General features: G+C 42.5%; 1 protein-coding gene across 1 annotated transcript in view; it reads left to right on the forward strand.

Moving 5' to 3' along the window:
* Positions 1 to 17550, forward strand: part of LOC128057589 (ATP-binding cassette sub-family C member 4-like) — a 172878-nt gene that overhangs the window by 54669 nt on the left and 100659 nt on the right. The window contains 5 exon segments of the mRNA XM_052650037.1: positions 7937 to 8033; positions 11703 to 11888; positions 13252 to 13392; positions 14150 to 14187; positions 14882 to 14976. Of these exon segments, the coding sequence (XP_052505997.1) occupies positions 7937 to 8033; positions 11703 to 11888; positions 13252 to 13392; positions 14150 to 14187; positions 14882 to 14976 (557 nt within the window).

The following is a 17550-nucleotide window of genomic DNA, read 5'->3' on the forward strand; positions in this document are numbered from 1 at the left end:
TCCAGCCTGTTCAGTTCCAGAACCCCTGCACCTGCTGTGTCTTCCAGGATGTTTCCCCAGAGAGTCTCAGGGCTCCCGTGTCTCCCTATCTAAGACAGCACCCTCCCTTGCTTTTTCTTTAGAGCACACACCACAGCCCAATAGTGCATTTTCTATAATCGTTCAGTGCGTCCCCCTGTGCACGGTGCAGAGTATAATCTTCTATCTTGACTTCAGCATATCCTCAGCACTTAGGACAGTGCCTGGCTCCTCAACAAACCTCTGTTGACTCAATGAATGGAGGTAGGGTCTCTGTCTGTTTCATTTGTGTCCCCTCCACCACGGGATGTGTCCTCTCTTAAAGTGAAAAGTGAAAGTTGCTCAGTCGTGTCCAACACTTTGCGACCCCATGAACTGTAGGAGTTCTTCAGGCCAGAATACTGGAGTGAGTAGCCTTTCCCTTCTTCAAGGGATCTTCCCAACCCAAGGATCAAACCAAGGTCTTCCTCATTACAGGCAGACTTTTTACCAACTGAGCTATCAGGGGCCAGCCCTTATATATGATTATATGTGGGATTCTAGGATTAACACAGTCTTTATATCTGAATAACAACTAAACAACTGGTTGCTGACTCAGTAATTTCTATATCATGACTTGGAAATTTTTAATCTAAAAACTTGGAAAATAGTGTATCTTCCTAATGATTTGGATAAAAGCATTTTTTAGGAAAAAATATAAAGCCATCAATTGATCACTTCGTTATAATTATGTTACCTCATCTGTGATGGACTGTTGAGAACACTTTAAAACTTTTGTATTGGTCCATCTTGGACATAACAGCTCATTGGATTTGATTAGCAAATCCAATCTTCTAACAATTAACAAATCTTCTGAGACTACTGGCAGGTAATTATGAATTAAGGAGAAAAAATTCTATTTAAATGCTTTAGTACGATATATGAAAAAAGTGTTAGTCAAGAAACTTAGTATGAACGCTAAATAACACATGTTAAAGGGTAAAAATGAATCCTTTTGGACTTAATGAAGTAATGGTTTATGTGTCTATATCCTGGGGTCCTGATTCTGATCACAAACCTAGTGTCCAGAGTGTCCCCTTAAGACTCTTCTGTACTGAGTCCAAAGCATGGGGCCACTTGTGGTTAGGGAGGAGTGGAGAAGGAGGCTGATGTTTACTGAGCGTGTTGGTGGTTTGATTTCTCAGAACGTGTGGATGACGTTGTCATTGACGTTTGAGATGAAGAAACAGAGATTTAGTCTCTTGTCCGTCAGGCCTGTGAGAGGGACTGAGCTGCAGTCTGCTGCCTCCAGACTCTCCATCTGACTCACAGGCTGAGCGCTGGCCCAGGTTCTTGAGATTTTCTCTGCAAAGGGCTGGGGCACTCAGACCTGCCTGTGATCACGTGCGCCTCCCTAGAGAGGTTGTGGACCCTTTGGGGTTAGACTGGGCTGAGTTCCTAGGGGTCTGCATTTAAAATGTAGGAGCAAGTTTTTTTTTTTTCTTTTTTCCTGTGAAAAATATTTAAGGTTGAGTAGTGAGGGGGTGTAGATTACTGATGATTATGAGTGAAATGACACAGAACTCATGAGACATATGAGACACACAAGAGACAGACAGGACACCACTCTGGCCAGAGGAACAACTGGGCAAACTAATTGCCATTTATTATTATAAAGCCCCCTAGGCAGAATTCTAGACTGTATGAATAAGCCTTTTCAGTACAGTGCAGGTGCATACATGTTATCGTACAGCAAAGGGGAGTGAAATCCCTGTCTACTGCAAAGTCTGTCCAGAGCCCTTATCACAAGAAGGAAAGGTTCCCTCGTTAGCAAGGGGCCATTAATCTCAAGGCTATGTCCATCTCCTTGGCAGAACATCTTGTTTGTAAGCAGCATATCTCCACTTTCCCTATTGTGGCCGCATTAACCGTTCATCTCCCCCTTTTTTATTTTTTCAAGATAATCATGCAAGGTATGATTAGCTCTTTCAATGATAGGTTGCCCTTGACTATTATACGGAATACCAAAAGTATGAGTTATATGGTATTGAGATAAAAAGTGAGCTAATTTTGTGTATTGGTAAGCAGGTGCATTATCAGTTTTCAATTCAATTGGTAATCCCATAACTGCAAAACAAGATAACAAAGGAGTAATAACAGTGTCAGCCTTTTCAGAATATAATGCAGTGTCCCATTGAAAATGTGTGCAAGTATCTATAGTATGATGCACACATTTTTGTTGTCCAAAGGAAGAAATGTAAATTACATCCATTTGCCATATCTGATTTGCTTGTTGTCCTCTTACGTTGACACCTGGTGGGGTAAATGGCAAAGCAAAGGGTGCACATATGGAACAAGAACGAACAATATTTTGAGTTTGTTTTCGAGTAATAGCATGAGATTTTTGTAACCCTTTGGAGTTGGTATGTTGCAAGAGATGTTCTTGCTTTGCTGCTTCTATAGGATAAAGTAAGGCATCAATTGTAGCATTTCCAAATGATAAGGGTCCAGGAAGGGCAGAATGTGCACAGATGTGAGTAAAGAAAATTAACTCTGAATGTTGCAGGAGCAATTGTTGTACTTGGTAAAACAATTTATCAGTAGCTGTTTTAAGGGTCAGTGGAAGGGAGACATGGGGAAGCTGTAGGCAAGAGAGAACAGCATATTGAGAATCTGAAACAATGTTAATAGGAAGTTGGGGAAAATCTTGCAAAACTAAATAGATAGCCCACAACTCAGCGGGCTGTACAGAAGAAAATGAGTGGGGGAGAACCTTGGAACTTTCCGGGGTCCAATATCCAGCAGTATTTTTATTTGCATCTGTAAAAATAGTGGGTCCCTTAACTGGAACATCTGAAATTGGGGAACAAGATATCATAGAGTTAGTCCAGAGAAAATCAATCAATTTAGATGATGGATAATGATTAGAAAATGAACCAAGATATGAGGCAAGAGAAATTTGCCAGTTTTCATTAAATTATAAACATCGAGATATTTGAGCAGTTGTTAACTGAGTAACAATCTGGTGTGGTTCACATCCTGACAATTGTAAAATACGATGGCGACCTTTCTGTATAAGGAAGGCTAATTTATCCATATATATAGTCAATTTTTTGGAAAAACTGTTAGGTAAGAAAACCCATTCTATTAATCCTTTTTCTTGAGCAATTACACCAGATGGGGAATAAGGGGTATGAAATATGATCAAAGAAATAGGTTGAGATGCATGTAAGTAAGTAAAAAAGCCGTCATTTAGTCGTTGCTCAACAAATTGAAGTTCCTGTAAAGCCAATGGGGTTAAGGTCCGGGGGCTATCCAGAGCTGTATCTCCTTCTAAAGTAGAAAACAAATGTCATAATTGATAAGTAGGAATCCCAAGTACCAGGCGTAGCCAATTAATATCTCCCAATAACTTTTGAAAATCATTTAAGGTTTTAAGATGGTCTCTTCTAATTTGCAACTTTTGGGGCCTTATTCTATGTTGTTACAATATTGTCCCTAAATATGAAATAGGAAAGTCTTTTTGAATTTTTTCCAGGGCTATTTGAAAACTGTATAGTCTTAAAGCCTCCTGTACTTTTAAAAAGAATTCATCACGTTCAGCAATACTAGGAGCTGCCAATAGGAGATCATCCATATAATGATATAGAATATAATTGGGGTATTCTTGACGGAGGGATTATAAAGAGCGAGCTACGAATTCTTGGCATAAGGTAGGACTATTTATCATTCCTGTGGTAAGACTGTCCACTGATAATGCTTAACAGGCTGAGCATGATTAAGAACAGAAACTGTAAAAGCAAATTTATCTCTATCTTGCAATTGTAGGGGAATGGTAAAAAAACAGTCTTTAAGATCTAACACCATTAAGGACCAGTTCTGAGGAATAAGAGCTGGAGAGGGGAGTCCCAACTGCAAGGCTCCCATAGGTTCAATACATTTATTAACTTCTCGTAAATCAGTTAACATTCTCCATTTTCCAGATTTCTTTTTTATAACAAAAACAGGAGAATTCCAGGGGGAGGTAGAGGGCTCTATATGACCAAGTTGGAGTTGTTCTTGTACTAATTGTTCTAACGCCTCGAGCTTCATTTGTGGTAATGGCCACTGCTCAACCCATTTTGGAGTATTGTTAACCATTTTAATGGGAATGCTCGAGGAATTTGAGCAGTGGCTATTAGTTTTCCGATGGAATGGTCATAGAAGCCCCCAAAGGAGAGAGAAGATCTCTTCCCCATATATTAATAGGTATATTTACAATATAAAAGGTAGCAAACACTGATCTTCCATTATGGAATTGACATTGTAAGGGATGGGTACTCTTCCAGACATCTGCAGTGGAGCCCAATCCCGTCAGCATTAAAGGGCTTTTTTTTTTTTTCCCCCAATCTTGGGGCCATTGTTGAGAAGAAATGACTGAAACATTCGCCCCTGTGTCTACTAGTCCCTCAAAGTTGTTTCCCTGTATAATCAAGGAGAGAACAGGGTGGGAATCTTTGATAAGCATTTCCCAAAATATATGTCGCCCAGTTCTTCCATATCCTCCTGTTCGTTCATTAGGAAGAGCCAAAAATGGGTGATAAGGTAGAGAAGTATTTGAGCAGTACATTCCCCAGCTAACAATGAAAGTGTGGTAGAAGTAGAGACCATAATTAAAGTTTCCCCAACATAGTCAGAGTCTATTACCCCAGGAATTATGATTAAACCTCTCAAAGCCGCGCTGCTACGGCCTAATATCAAGCCAAAAGTGCCTTTAGGCAGTGGTCCAAATACATTTGTTTTTAAATTGTAAATGCCTCCCTCTGGTGACAAAAGAACATTATCAGCTAGCGGCAAATCAGCAGCAGCACTCCCTGAAGTAGCAGACCGTAAGTCCGAAATCATCATCTGAGGTCCTTTTAACGGGGCATCGGCTCGTAGCGGTTGTTGGGAGGGAATAGGGTTGGGGCAGATGGGATGGGAGGAGGGCAAGGAAGAGAAGTCCCTGGTATTGTTCCTGACCCCAAGGACTTAGGCCCGCAGGATAGTTTCCGGGTATTGGGTTGCTCATTTTGTCTGTTTTAGATCTGCATTCATTAGTCCAATGAAGCCCCTTCCTGCACCGACGGCAAAGTCCAGGAGGAGTCTTATTCTTCCCAGCAGGAGATCTGTCTTTAGGAATTGCACTTTGATCAGCTTTTAATTTCTGACACTCTCTTTTCATATGACCAGGTTTTCCACAATGGAAGCAGTTACCTCCCTTTGGTGGTCTCATAACCTTGGCCAAGGCTGTAGCAAAGACATTAGCCTGATGCTCAGTTCCTCCTATTCCCAAGCAGGCTCTGATATATTCAGCTATAGATGCACACTGTCCCTTTAAAGGTCCTAGTATACGCTTGCATTCAGGATTTGCATTTTCAAATGCTAAAGTTTGTAATAATATCTCTCAAATCTCATCCCTCCCTATAGCCAGTTCCACAGCTACCCTCAATCTTGCTAGAAAATCAGTATATGGCTCATTAGGGCCTTGCATTGATTTAACAAAGGTGGGCTGGGCTTGGCCAGTAGGCACCACACGGCACCATGCTCGTAAAAAGACCTGGCAGACTTGTTGTTAAGTCCTGATCAGAGTATTGAGCCTGTTCTCTTAAAGCCCGATATTGGCCCTCTCCCATTAGCTTGTCCTCGAGAGGACCAGGGGGATTTTGTCCCTCATTAATCCGAGCCTGCTTTATAGCTTCTTCTTCCCACCAGCTACGAAGTTGCAACCATTGAGAGCCCTCCAAGACAGCTTGGGCAATAGATTCCCCATCTAACGGAATGATTAATTTGCCTTTTTCCAATGATTTCAACATAGACAAAACAAAGGGAGATTGAGGACCGTATTGTGCTACTGCAGCTTTAAATTCTTTAAAAAATTTATATTCCAAAGGAGCGTATTGAACATTTATCACATTGCCATCCTGCTGTCTCTGGATGGGAAACAATCGTGGAGGATCGATAAACCCACCAGGGGGAGCAGACAAGTCATCATCATGAATCATAGACAAAGGAAAGGAGAAGCGACAATGTTCCCTGCCCACATCAGGCCGATTAACTGCAGTGGGGAAAAGAGAAGCACAAGGAGGAGCAGAAGGTGTAGATTTTTTCTCCTCCTTACGGGATTTCCACCATTCCTGGAATAGATGGGTCATTTCTTTAATCTTTTTGCCCTCCACTGACGAAACCGAAGAAGCCTCCGAATCTGATTCTGAACTGTCAGATGTTTCACCATTTACAGGAGGAGGCTCATTTGTATCCTTGCCTTCAGGCAATGCAGAAGCCCCACCAACGTCTGACACATCCTCATAAATTATTTCTCCCCTCCTTGAAGCATTAGATTTAGTTTTACTATCAGTAGAGAGCAAGGTCAAAGCCTGTGTTATAGCGCTACACAAAGTCCACAACTTCAAAGGGATCACATTACCCTTCTGATGTTGCTTTTTCAATTCCTTTTGAATTATTTTCCATTCCTTCAAGTTTAACTGTAACTTAGTTTGATATTGAAACCAATGACAATATTGCTCCACCAAGCGAAAGAGCTCACTCAACTGAGTCGAGGCTTTAACGCCTATGGAGTGGAGAAGTCCTTGGACTAACTCCATGTATTGTGCCCGTAATGATGATGAGGATTTCCCCATGATTTTTTCAAAGTTCCCCTCTGCTAGGGTGAGGAATTCAAAGTTCTCCTGCTATGGATTTAAAATCCGCCCCCCCCCCCCCCCCCGGGTTACTCACCCTTTCGGTTTCACTCGAGCCCCACGTTGGGTGCCAGATGTAGATTACTGGTGATTACGAGTGAAATGACACAGACCACATGAGACATATGAGTCACACAAGAGACAGACAGGACACCACTCTGGCCAGAGGAGCAACTGGGCAAACTAATTGCCATTTATTATTATAAAGCCCCCTAGGCAGAATTCTAGACTGTATGAATAAGCCTTTTCAGTACAGTGCAGGTGCATACATGTTATCGTACAGCAAAGGGGAGTGAAATCCCTGTCTACTGCAAAGTCTGTCCAGAGCCCTTATCACAAGAAGGAAAGGTTCCCTCGTTAGCAAGGGACCATTAATCTCAAGGCTATGTCTGTCTCCTTGGCAGAACATCTTGTTTGTAAGCAGCCTATCTCCACTTTGCCTATTGTGGCCGCATTAACCCTTCAAGGGGGGTCTTGACTATAGAGCATTGGCACGTGCTCTGAGCCACTGGGTGATTTCCACTGTGATTTGGGCCATTTGGATTCCGTTCTTTTATTTTCATGTTTGGAAAGTGTTCAGTCCTAATGGAAGAAGACTTGCTTCCTGGATGGAATATTCCTCTGGAATTTTGCAGAGACTAATGGAGGCCACGCTGGCATTTGTTTTTTATCTAACATTCTTTGGGAACAATTGTCTAGCAAATGCACTGTTGCAAAGATTACCAAGAATCTTTTAGTTTTTGTTGTTGTTGTTGTTAATATTAACATCATTTATTATAATCACCTAGAAAGCTGTCTAAGAATGTTCACATTGTTATATGACATAGATCCCTCTCCTCCCATTCCTACATAGCAATAAAATAGTATTTTAGTTCAGTAGAATTTTGGAATCTCAGTATTACTCAATTGTTTTTCTTTATGAAACATGTATATCATTGTTGAGTTTTATTAAAAGACCTTAGCTATTTGTGCCTCCTTCAATGGACTGCTTTTTAGAATTTTTTAAGCAGAGTTGGGTTCAAATTTGCTGCTGATAAATTTAAGAACATAGTCGGATTAATTGATTTGTGTTTATTTAATAATTATTATTGATTTGGTATTTAAACTGCAGATCTTTGACTGCTGTGTGGTCTTTTTCTTATTCTTTTCAAAATATACACTTCCAGTTTGAAGCACCCCCATTAACGTGCTTTTGCATACTGTACCTTTTACATTCGTAGGTGTATTCGTCAGGTATTGAAGGAGAAGATCACAATCTTAGTGACCCATCAGCTGCAGTACCTAAAGGATGCAAGTCAGATTCTGATACTGAGAGATGTAAGTAGTTTCTAGAAGTCTGTGGACTTCCTAGCACTCAGGTGTGTTCAAGAACAGTCATTCTCCTCGCATTCATGGTAAACACCCTCCTCTCCCTGAGTTTTATGCCCTCTTCTTCTCAGAGCTGCTGTTCATGCCTTGGAGGATGAATCCAAAGACCTGTAGCCCACCTGGCTCTTCTGTTCATGGGATTTCCCTGGCAAGAATACTGGAGGGGGTTGACATACCCTCCTCCAGGGGAATCTTCCCGACCCAGGAACTGAAACTGAGTCTTTTATCAAACACTGTCTCATTGGCAGGCAGGTTCTTTACCACTAGCGCCACCTGGAAAGCCCAGAAATATCACTACTACACTCTAAGCCTACACTCTAGGGCTCCCCCTTGTGGGTCAGTTGGTAAGGAATCCTCCTGCAATGTAGGAGACCTGGGTTTGATCCCTGGGTTGGGAAGGTCCCTTGGAGAAGGGAAACACTACCCACTCTGGTACTTTGGCCTGGAGAAGTTCATGGACTGTATAGTCCATAGGGTCGCAAAGAGTTGGACACGACTGAGCAACTTTCACTTTCTTTCACACTCTAAGCCATATAAACCCTAGGTTACTGAATCATCACTCTTCTAATGAAATCTGTTAAGTATAATGTTTATTTAGAATTTTTTATTTTCTTCTTCCATGACTTAAGTTAAAGTGTATTACTTAGAAATTAGAGATACTAATACCTGTTTGTATCTAGGTGATCGTTATACCTAGTTTGCTTCAAGAGCATCTTCCATTAACACAAGAAGTGAGGTTGGGTAGGCGAGCACCCAGGTCAGAGATGCCCACTCTGCTGGTGTCTCCAGTTGCTGGTGTCACTGCCCAGGTCTCTATGTGCCCGATACGTGTGGGAGTCTGTGCAGCAGGAGGACAAGGCCCTGCCTTCACGGGGCTCCTGTTCTTATGGGGAGGATGTGACAGAGAGAGAGGTGGGTGGGCTGACATCCTGGCTGCCTCGCTGAGGAGCTGGTGCCTCACGGGGTCTGAGTGACATGAAGGTGGGGGGACCATGCAGTCACCTGGGGGAAGGGGTCTGAGGCAGGGGGTCCTCAGGAAGGAGCGGCCTGGCAGGTTGGAGGAACAGCAGGAAGACCAGTGTGTCTGAGGAGAGTGAGCAGGGGGACGGGAGGGAGCTGGTCTCTGAGCTGTGGGCAGGGACTGGAAGTGGGATGAAAGCCTTGCACGGTCCAGAGCAGAAAAGGGATGTGGTCTGATGTGAGAGTTAAGAGATTCCTCTGATGGTCACTGGAGGGGCTACAGAAGAAGCAGTTGGGAATCTTAGTAAAGCTGAGAAGACAGAAGTGTGGGCTCAGGCTAGAGTGTCAGTTTTTAGAACTACTGTAACCTAGTACTGCAAACTGAGTCACTTACAACAGCAGAAGTTTATTATCTCCCTGTTCTGGAGGCTACAGATCCCAAATCCAGGTGCTGGCAGGGCCGTGCTTTCCCTGAAGGCTCCAGGGGAGAATCCTTTCTTCCAGCCTCTGGTGTTCACCGGCCTTGCTTGTGTTCCTTGGCTTCTGGCTGCAGCGCTGTGATCTCTGCCTCTGATGTCACATGGCCATTGTCCCTGGTGGTCCCTGTGTCAGTCTAGGGCTCTTCTCATAAGAACATCAGTCATATTGGATGTAGGGTCACTCTGCTCCAGTGTGACCTCATCTTAACTTGATTACATCTGCCGAGACCCTGCTTCGAAATAAGGTCACATTCGCAGGTGTCATGTTTGAACTTACCTTTTTGGGGAGGGAGCACCATCTGACCCACAGCTCCTAGCATGGCTGAGGGTGGGGTGGAGATTAGTGAGAAGTGTTCAGACTTGGTGGTCATTTGGTGCTTCACTCCTTGGCTTTTTTACTTCTAGATCTCAGCACCTTTGTTGTTAACCCCTGACTGTTCCACAGGCCCTTGGTCAGATCCCTGACTTCTGAAATGAATCTCTGTTCCAAGAAAGATTATTAAAATACAGAACCCCTGCCTCTCTGGAAGGAGTTTCATGTGTCAACTCTTTCTCCACTCCTCTAGAAGGGGCTAAGGTTTACAAGGTTGAGAGCAGTTGATTTCATGTGCAGAGGGGGCAATTCTAGTGTGTAAACCCAGTGTTGATATTGTTATGAGCACAGGATCAGTGGCAGGAGAATGACCTATTTAGCCTGTCCCTAGATGTTTTGGAGCCCCCTTATTGCTTCCTTTAAGGATACTACCCCCAATTTTAGTATTAATAAAACCACTATTTGTCTACTGGTGAGCAATCCTGGATGAGTTGGGGACCATCCTCACTGTTTGTCAGGTCCCTCTCTCACAGCAGAGAGGGGATGGCTGCCCCCTTGTTCCCTCGTAATTGTCAGCACTTGATTGCTGAGTGAAATTGCTGTCTTTGTACTACCAGTCATTTAATTTGCATATTACAGATTTGATGTGGTGAATGGTGATTTCATTAAAGAGGTGTGTGAATTTTGCCTCCCAAGTGGAACAAGACACAGTACATTTTGCATAATTTTCTAGTTCTGCAGTATCTGACAGTACCCAAAGGCTTCCCTGCATTTCTTCCAGTGGACCCCCTCAGGAGAGAGGTTTAGAGGGGTCCCAGTGAGGGTCCTGGGCCAGCTCCCTCCACCTGAGCTGCCTCAAGCAGAGCTGCTCTCATTTGATGAGTTTTGCATCCTGACATTTTTTCCCTCTGAGGTTTTATTTGCTACTGAGTGCATCAGCTGAGTCTGGTTTCATGGGGTCAGAAAATAGCAAAACATCTGCACATTATTTTATATGACTTTGGAAGGGAGGGAAACTGTACAAGGATGTGTCACATGTGTTCCAAGAAAGTAATTTGATTGGCTGTAGCTTAAGCAGTTGCCTGATTTGGGGAAACCTGATTGGATGCTTGTGGTTGGTCGTTCCTAAATTTTTTCTTGGATCTGAGTGCATTGATTCTGGCTTAGGTTTTGGCTTGTGGGCATAGACTGCCAAGGTTTAAGAGCCACCCCAGCCCTATGACCTCCTTGTTTAATTACTTTAAAAGGTGGAATATTGAATTTTCAGTTGGGAACTTGCTGTGTGTAGGGGCAGGTGTAGAGACCATGGAGAGGCCTCTCATGGGTTTTCTGTCCGGGGCTGGCTCCTGTTATCCTGGCCGGGCACGTGACAGTGTGACAGAGACAGTGGGCAGTGAAGATTAATGAGAGACTCTCACTCACATGCAGATGTGCTGAGCCCCACCTCTGGGCTAAGTTTAAATTTCTTTCCTGGAATTGTCACATAAGGCATCTCTCAGTTCCCATGATGTCTGAAAAGACTATGCTGATCCTGCCACCAACCTCTGTGCTTCTTGCTTCCCTAAGTGCCCAGGGTAGTCATGTCAATGGCCTCTATTTTAAACACATGAGCAGACCTTTATTTCCTATCCCCCAGCACCTAACACAGGGACACGGTTTGGCAGAGAATCCAGTGCTCAGTTGTGTACTGAGCTGACTGAACTAGATTTCTCAACAAGAATTCTAGACACAGGGATCATATTTTTCTTCAAAAATCATAATTTAAGACCAGATAACTTTTTTGATTAGTATTTAGGTTGGTTTAATATTATCAAATATAAATTAATTTCTCTCTCTCTCTCTTTTTTTTTTTTTTTTAAATTTTAGGGCAAAATGGTGGAAAGAGGAACTTACTCTGAGTTCCTGAAATCCGGAGTAGATATTTTTTCCCTTTTTGAGGAGAATGAGCAGTCTCCAGTTCCAGGAACTCACACCATGATCTCTGAGTCTTTGGTTCAGTCTATCCAGTCTCGCAGACCCTCATTGAAAGATGCGGCTCCAGAGCACCAAGATGTGAGTTTCTCATCCTGCAGGGTGCCCGGGTCTGTCTGCCCTTGGTGGTCTCATGAACCTTCAGTCTGCTTGTGACATCTTCATTTGTCCCAAAGTAGACCCTAAGTTCCCAAAGTCTTGTTCCATGGAATTGATAGAGTTAGAAGAGAATGAGAGGAGCAAGCCTGCTTGGGGTTCCCCTTTGGATGTAGGATGGAGGATCTTATGGAGACCAGTAGTGGGTGCACTGCTATGAATTTTGGAGTACATGTGGCTCACACTGATTGAGAACTCTTCAGGTTACCTTAGTTACATCCTAGTCATGCTCATGGCCCCTGGCTTCCCTTAGGCATCCAGAGACTTAATGTGAAGACCCCCTTAGACTGAGTCCTGCTGTTGCCACGTTAAGTCAGCTACTTGTCCTGTGTGTTGAAATGTTCTGGCACTCAGGTGACTGATGGTAGTGTTTTGCCTCAGTGTCGGACGGTTTGTGAGAGGCCAGAGGTAATGTGTGCAAAGGACCTGACACATGGTAACACTTTTGGTGTTAGTTCCTGTCCTTTCTTACCCTTCAAGACTGAGAAGCACATCTTATCAACCTTGAATCCCAGTGGCCGGGGTAGAGCCGAGGACACACTAGGCTCCTGTGACTCTATAATGCAGTCCAAGTCCTCCAGACAGAAATGAGGAAATGCACTAGATCTCCCTTAAAAACATGCACAGATATTCCCTTGATAGCCAAACCCTCAGTATCCAAACCCAGGAGCCTGGGATGGTTCTGATAAGTATTCAGATGAGCTGTTCACTTTCTGAACTCAGGAATCACTCTCTGAAACTTAGGAACCAAATAGATTCAGATCGTATGTTTGCAATGTGTTATCCAAACTCATATTACTCCAGCTCTCTCTGTGAACTCAGTTTACTCCATTTGGCTAGTATTTTGAGCCCCAAGTATGTGTTATGTTTCTATCATTGAATGACACAAGTCATCTAGAGGGATACATTAGCTCCATATCATTTTGTGTGTTATCTTAGATCAAACTTCTGCATTTATACGTTAATTGATTTTGTTGTGTGTGTGTTGAGAGTCTTGATGTATTTTAAGCAAAACTATGCAACATTGAATGAACTCATGTGAATGAAATATCCTTATTTCTAATAGATTCCTAGAAGTAGGATGGCTGGGTCCAAGTGTCAACACATATGTGGTTTGGCCAGATATCCCCACATCGTTCTCTGTAGGAGATGGACCATCCTGCACTCCTACCAGTGTATGAGATGTGTCTGTTTCCCACAGCTTTGCAGTGGATGACATTGCTGAGATCTTGAAATTTGGGGTTCATTTTTAAAAATTTCATCTCTCACTGCCATTTTTCTTTTCTAGACTGAGAATATACAAGTTACACTACCTCTGGAGGACCATTTGGAAGGAAAAATTGGTTTTAAGACTTATGTGAAGTACTTCACAGCCGGTGCTGACTGGCCTGTCATCATCTTCCTTATTCTAGTCAACATCACAGCTGAGGTACATAAGGGTGTTTATTTTGGTTTGTGCACTCAGCTTGATATTCATATACTATTTATACTGTATTTTATAATTATTTTTAAACATACATATTAAGAGATTTATCTCAAAGACTTTGCTCATGCAGTTGTGGGCCTAGCGTGGTGAATGTGAAATCTGAAAGGCAGGCCTGCAGACTGAAACCTCAGACAGGAGCTGACCCTGCAGTCTTGAGGCAGAATTTCTTCCTCCTCCAGGAAGCCTCAGGGTTTGCTCTTCAAGCCTTCATCTGACTGGATGAGGCCACCATGGTGTTGAGTGTGGTCTCCTCTCCTGAAGTTCTGATGATGGGTGTGATCCATATCCACAGAATACCTTCACAGCAACATCTAGATGAGTGTTTGGTTGAATCACTGGAGACTGACCCAGCCAAGCTGACACCCAGAACTGACCATCACTATACCTATCAAGCTTTTGCTTTGAAAAATCCCAACATTTGTACTGTTATTACTGCCTTTTGCAGTCCACTTGGATTTGCATTGATGTACATTATATTTGGGGAGCAAAGTCATCTAGGGAAAAGGGGATTTCTTTTAAAGATATTAACTTGTAAGATGCCCTCCCCTGACCTGTGGTCATCTGGGGGGTGGGGCTTGGTGCAGACCTGAGCCGGAAGGACCGTCTCCATGTTCTGGAGCCTTCCCATCCCCCATCCTAGTGAGCGGGGTGTGAGGCTCAGTGATGTGAGTGTGTGAGTGACAGTTGTTTCCTGCTCCAGGTTGCCTATGTCCTGCAGGATTGGTGGCTTGCATTCTGGTGAGTGATTCCTGGTCTGACCCAAAGTGCTGTGAGATCTACACAAAGCCCCTTTTCCCACAGAGTCAGGGGGAGAGATGGGGCAAGTTCAGCCTCCTCTTCTGACCCTTATGTAGTTTCCCTGAAGAAAGATGAAAGTTCCTACAGGTGGTGTGTGATCCCCCTGTGGTCTCTCCCCATGTCCCTCCCTGTAGCAGCTTCTTCACAGACAATTCTTTTTCTTTTTCTGAACTTTTAATATTGTATTGCAATATAGCTGATCAGCAAGGTTGTGATAGTTTCATATGAACAGTGAAGGGATGCAGCCATGCATATATGCGTATCCATTCTCCCCCAAACTTCCCTCCCATCCAGGCTACCACGTAACATTGGGCAGACTTCCATATGCTATACAATAAGCCCTCGTTGGTCACCTGTTTTAAATATAGCAGTTTGTGCATGAGCATCCATTCTATCTATCCTTCCCCTCGGCAATCATAAGTTCATCTTCTAAGTCTGTCTTCACAGATAATTTTGAAAACTGAAAGTCATGATTCAGATTTTTAAAAAGGAGACACACAGAGGGCCTTGTGTGCTGGGAAACACTTTCCAGCATAAAATACATTTCTTGAATTGAGGTAACTTTTTGTGTGATATTTGTGTAAATTCTATGTATATATATATAGTGCAATATTTTTTATTTCCTGTTCCATAGGTCAAATCTACAAAGTGAACTGTATTCTGGGGATTTAGTAAAAGAAGATGAAGATGTAGTGTTCGTTCTGAACTGGTACTTAGAAGTTTATTCAGGTAAAGTTGAGTCTTCTGCTCTGTAATACCAGAGTTTAAGGTGCTTACAATGAGTCTGCATGAGCAAGAGGGCTTCCAGAGTAATTCAGTAATGTCTTAATAGATTAAGTATCTGAATTACATTTACTCTGTGAATTAATTAGAGTAGTTATTTTTAAAAAGATATATTAGAAGAAAAGAGGTTGAATGGAGACTCTTAATTTAGTCCATACTGGATTTTGGTAGTTAAACCAGGATTGCATATTGAGAAAATCAGCCACTGGAAATATGTAGCTATTGTGTATTCTAATAGGTGCTTTAAGTAAATCTTATATTGCTGTATGGATGGGTAAGGGGATTAGAAATGGGAGAATGGCATTGAAACATGTATAATATCATATATAAGACGAATCGCCAGTCAAGGTTCTATGCATGATGCTGGATGCTTGGGGCTGGTGCACTGAGATGACCCAGAGGGATGGTACGGGGAGGGAAGAGGGAGGGAGGTTCAGGATGGGGAACACATGTATACCTGTGGCGGATTCATGTTGATGTATGGCAAAACCAATACAATATTGTGAAGTAATTAACCTCCAATTAAAATAAATAAATTTATATTAAAAAAGAAATAGACCCCACCCCGTGGTTCAGGTTGTTCCAATTCTGTCTGAATAAGCCCCAGCTTTTATTGATCTTGGATGAAATCCTCTGGCAGCCTGGGCCCCAGATAAAAGCATTATTCCCTCCCAGGTAGGCAAAGCTCCCATTTCCACACTGCTCATCTCCTGGGCTTCACTAATAACTTGAGAAGCTAAGCAGGGGAAGTCCAGTATCTGGATTAGGATTCCTTCTCTTTCTTACCCTGAGATCACAGTGTTATCTCCTCCTCAACTGTGTGATTAATTCAAAGTTTGGCTTGCCAGACTAGTATTATCATGGCTGTCTCTATTCACAAGAGTATTTGGAATATATATAGCATAGCATTACATACTGTTTAAAGGATGTCTTTAACAGAAACTTTAAATGCCTTATTTATCCATTCATCTGTTGATGGATATTTAGGAGGCTTCCATGTCCTAGCTTTTGTAAATAGAGTTGCTATGAACACTGGCATATTGAGTGCAACACTTTCACAGCATCATATTTTAGGATTTGAAATAGCTCAACTGGAATTCCATCACCTCCACTAGCTTTGTTCATAGTGAACTTTGAACTTGACTTCACATTCCAGGCCCATTTGACGTCACATTCCAGGATGTCTGGCTCTAGGTGAGTGATCACACCATCATGATTATCTTGGTCTTGAAGATCATTTTTGTATAGTTCTTCTGTGTATTCCTGCCACCTCTTCTTAATATCTTCTGCTTCTGTTAGGTCCATACCATTTCTGTCCTTTATTGAGCCCATCTTTGCATGAAATGTTCCCTTGGTATCTCTAATTTTTTTGAAAAGATCACTAGTCTTTCCCATTCTGTTGTTTTCCTCTATTTCTTTGAATTGATCACTGAGAAAGGCTTTCTTATCTCTTATTGCTGTTCTTTGGAACTCTGCATTCAGATGCTTACATCTTTCCTTTTCTCCTTTGCTTTTCACTTCTCTTCTTTTCACAGCTATTTGTAAGGCCTCCCCAGACAGCCATTTTGCTTTTTTGCATTTCTTTTTCATGGGGATGGTCTTGATCCCTGTCTCCTGTACAATGTCCCGATCCTGAGTCCATAGTTCATCAGGCACTCTATCTATGAGATCTAGGCCCTTAAATCTATTTCTCACTTCCACTGTATAATCATAAGAGATTTGATTTAGGTCATACCTGAATGTTCTAGTGGTTTTCCCTACTTTCTTCAATTTCAGTCTGATTTTGGCAATAAGGAGTTCATGATCTGAGCCACAGTCAGCTCCTAGTCTTGTTTTTGTGGACTATAGAGAGCTTCTCCATCTTTGGCTGCAAAGAATATAATCAATGTGATTTCATTGTTGACCATCTGATGATGTCCATGTGTAGAGTCTTCTCTTGTGTTGTTGGAAGAGGGTGTTTGCTATGACCAGTGCATTTTCTTGGCAAAACTCTATTAGTCTTTGCCCTGCTTCATTCCACATTCCAAGGCCAAATTTGCCTGTTACTCCAGGTGTTTCTTCACTTTCTACTTTTGCATTCCAGTCCCCTATAATGAAAAGAACATCTTTTTTGGGTGTTAATTCTAAAAGGTCTTGTAGGTCTTCATAGAACCATTCAACTTCAGCTTCTTCAGCATTACTGGTTGGGGCATAGACTTGGGTTACTGTGATATTGAATGGTTTGCCTTGAAAACGAACAGAGATCATTCTGTCGTTTTTGAGATTGCATCCAAGTACTGCATTTCAGGCTCTTTTGTTGACCGTGATGGCTACTCTATTTCTTCTAAGGGATTCCTGCCAGCAGTAGTAGATATAATGGTCATCTGAGTTAAATTCACCCATTCCAGTCCTTTTTAGTTCGCTGATTCCTAGAATGTCAACATTCACTCTTGCCATCTCCTGTTTGACTACTTCCAATTTGCCTTGATTCATGGACCTGACATTCCAGGTTCCTATGCAATATTGCTCTTTACAGCATGG

The sequence above is a fragment of the Budorcas taxicolor genome, chromosome 12 (genome assembly GCF_023091745.1).
Source record: "Budorcas taxicolor isolate Tak-1 chromosome 12, Takin1.1, whole genome shotgun sequence".
Taxonomy (NCBI): domain Eukaryota; kingdom Metazoa; phylum Chordata; class Mammalia; order Artiodactyla; family Bovidae; genus Budorcas; species Budorcas taxicolor.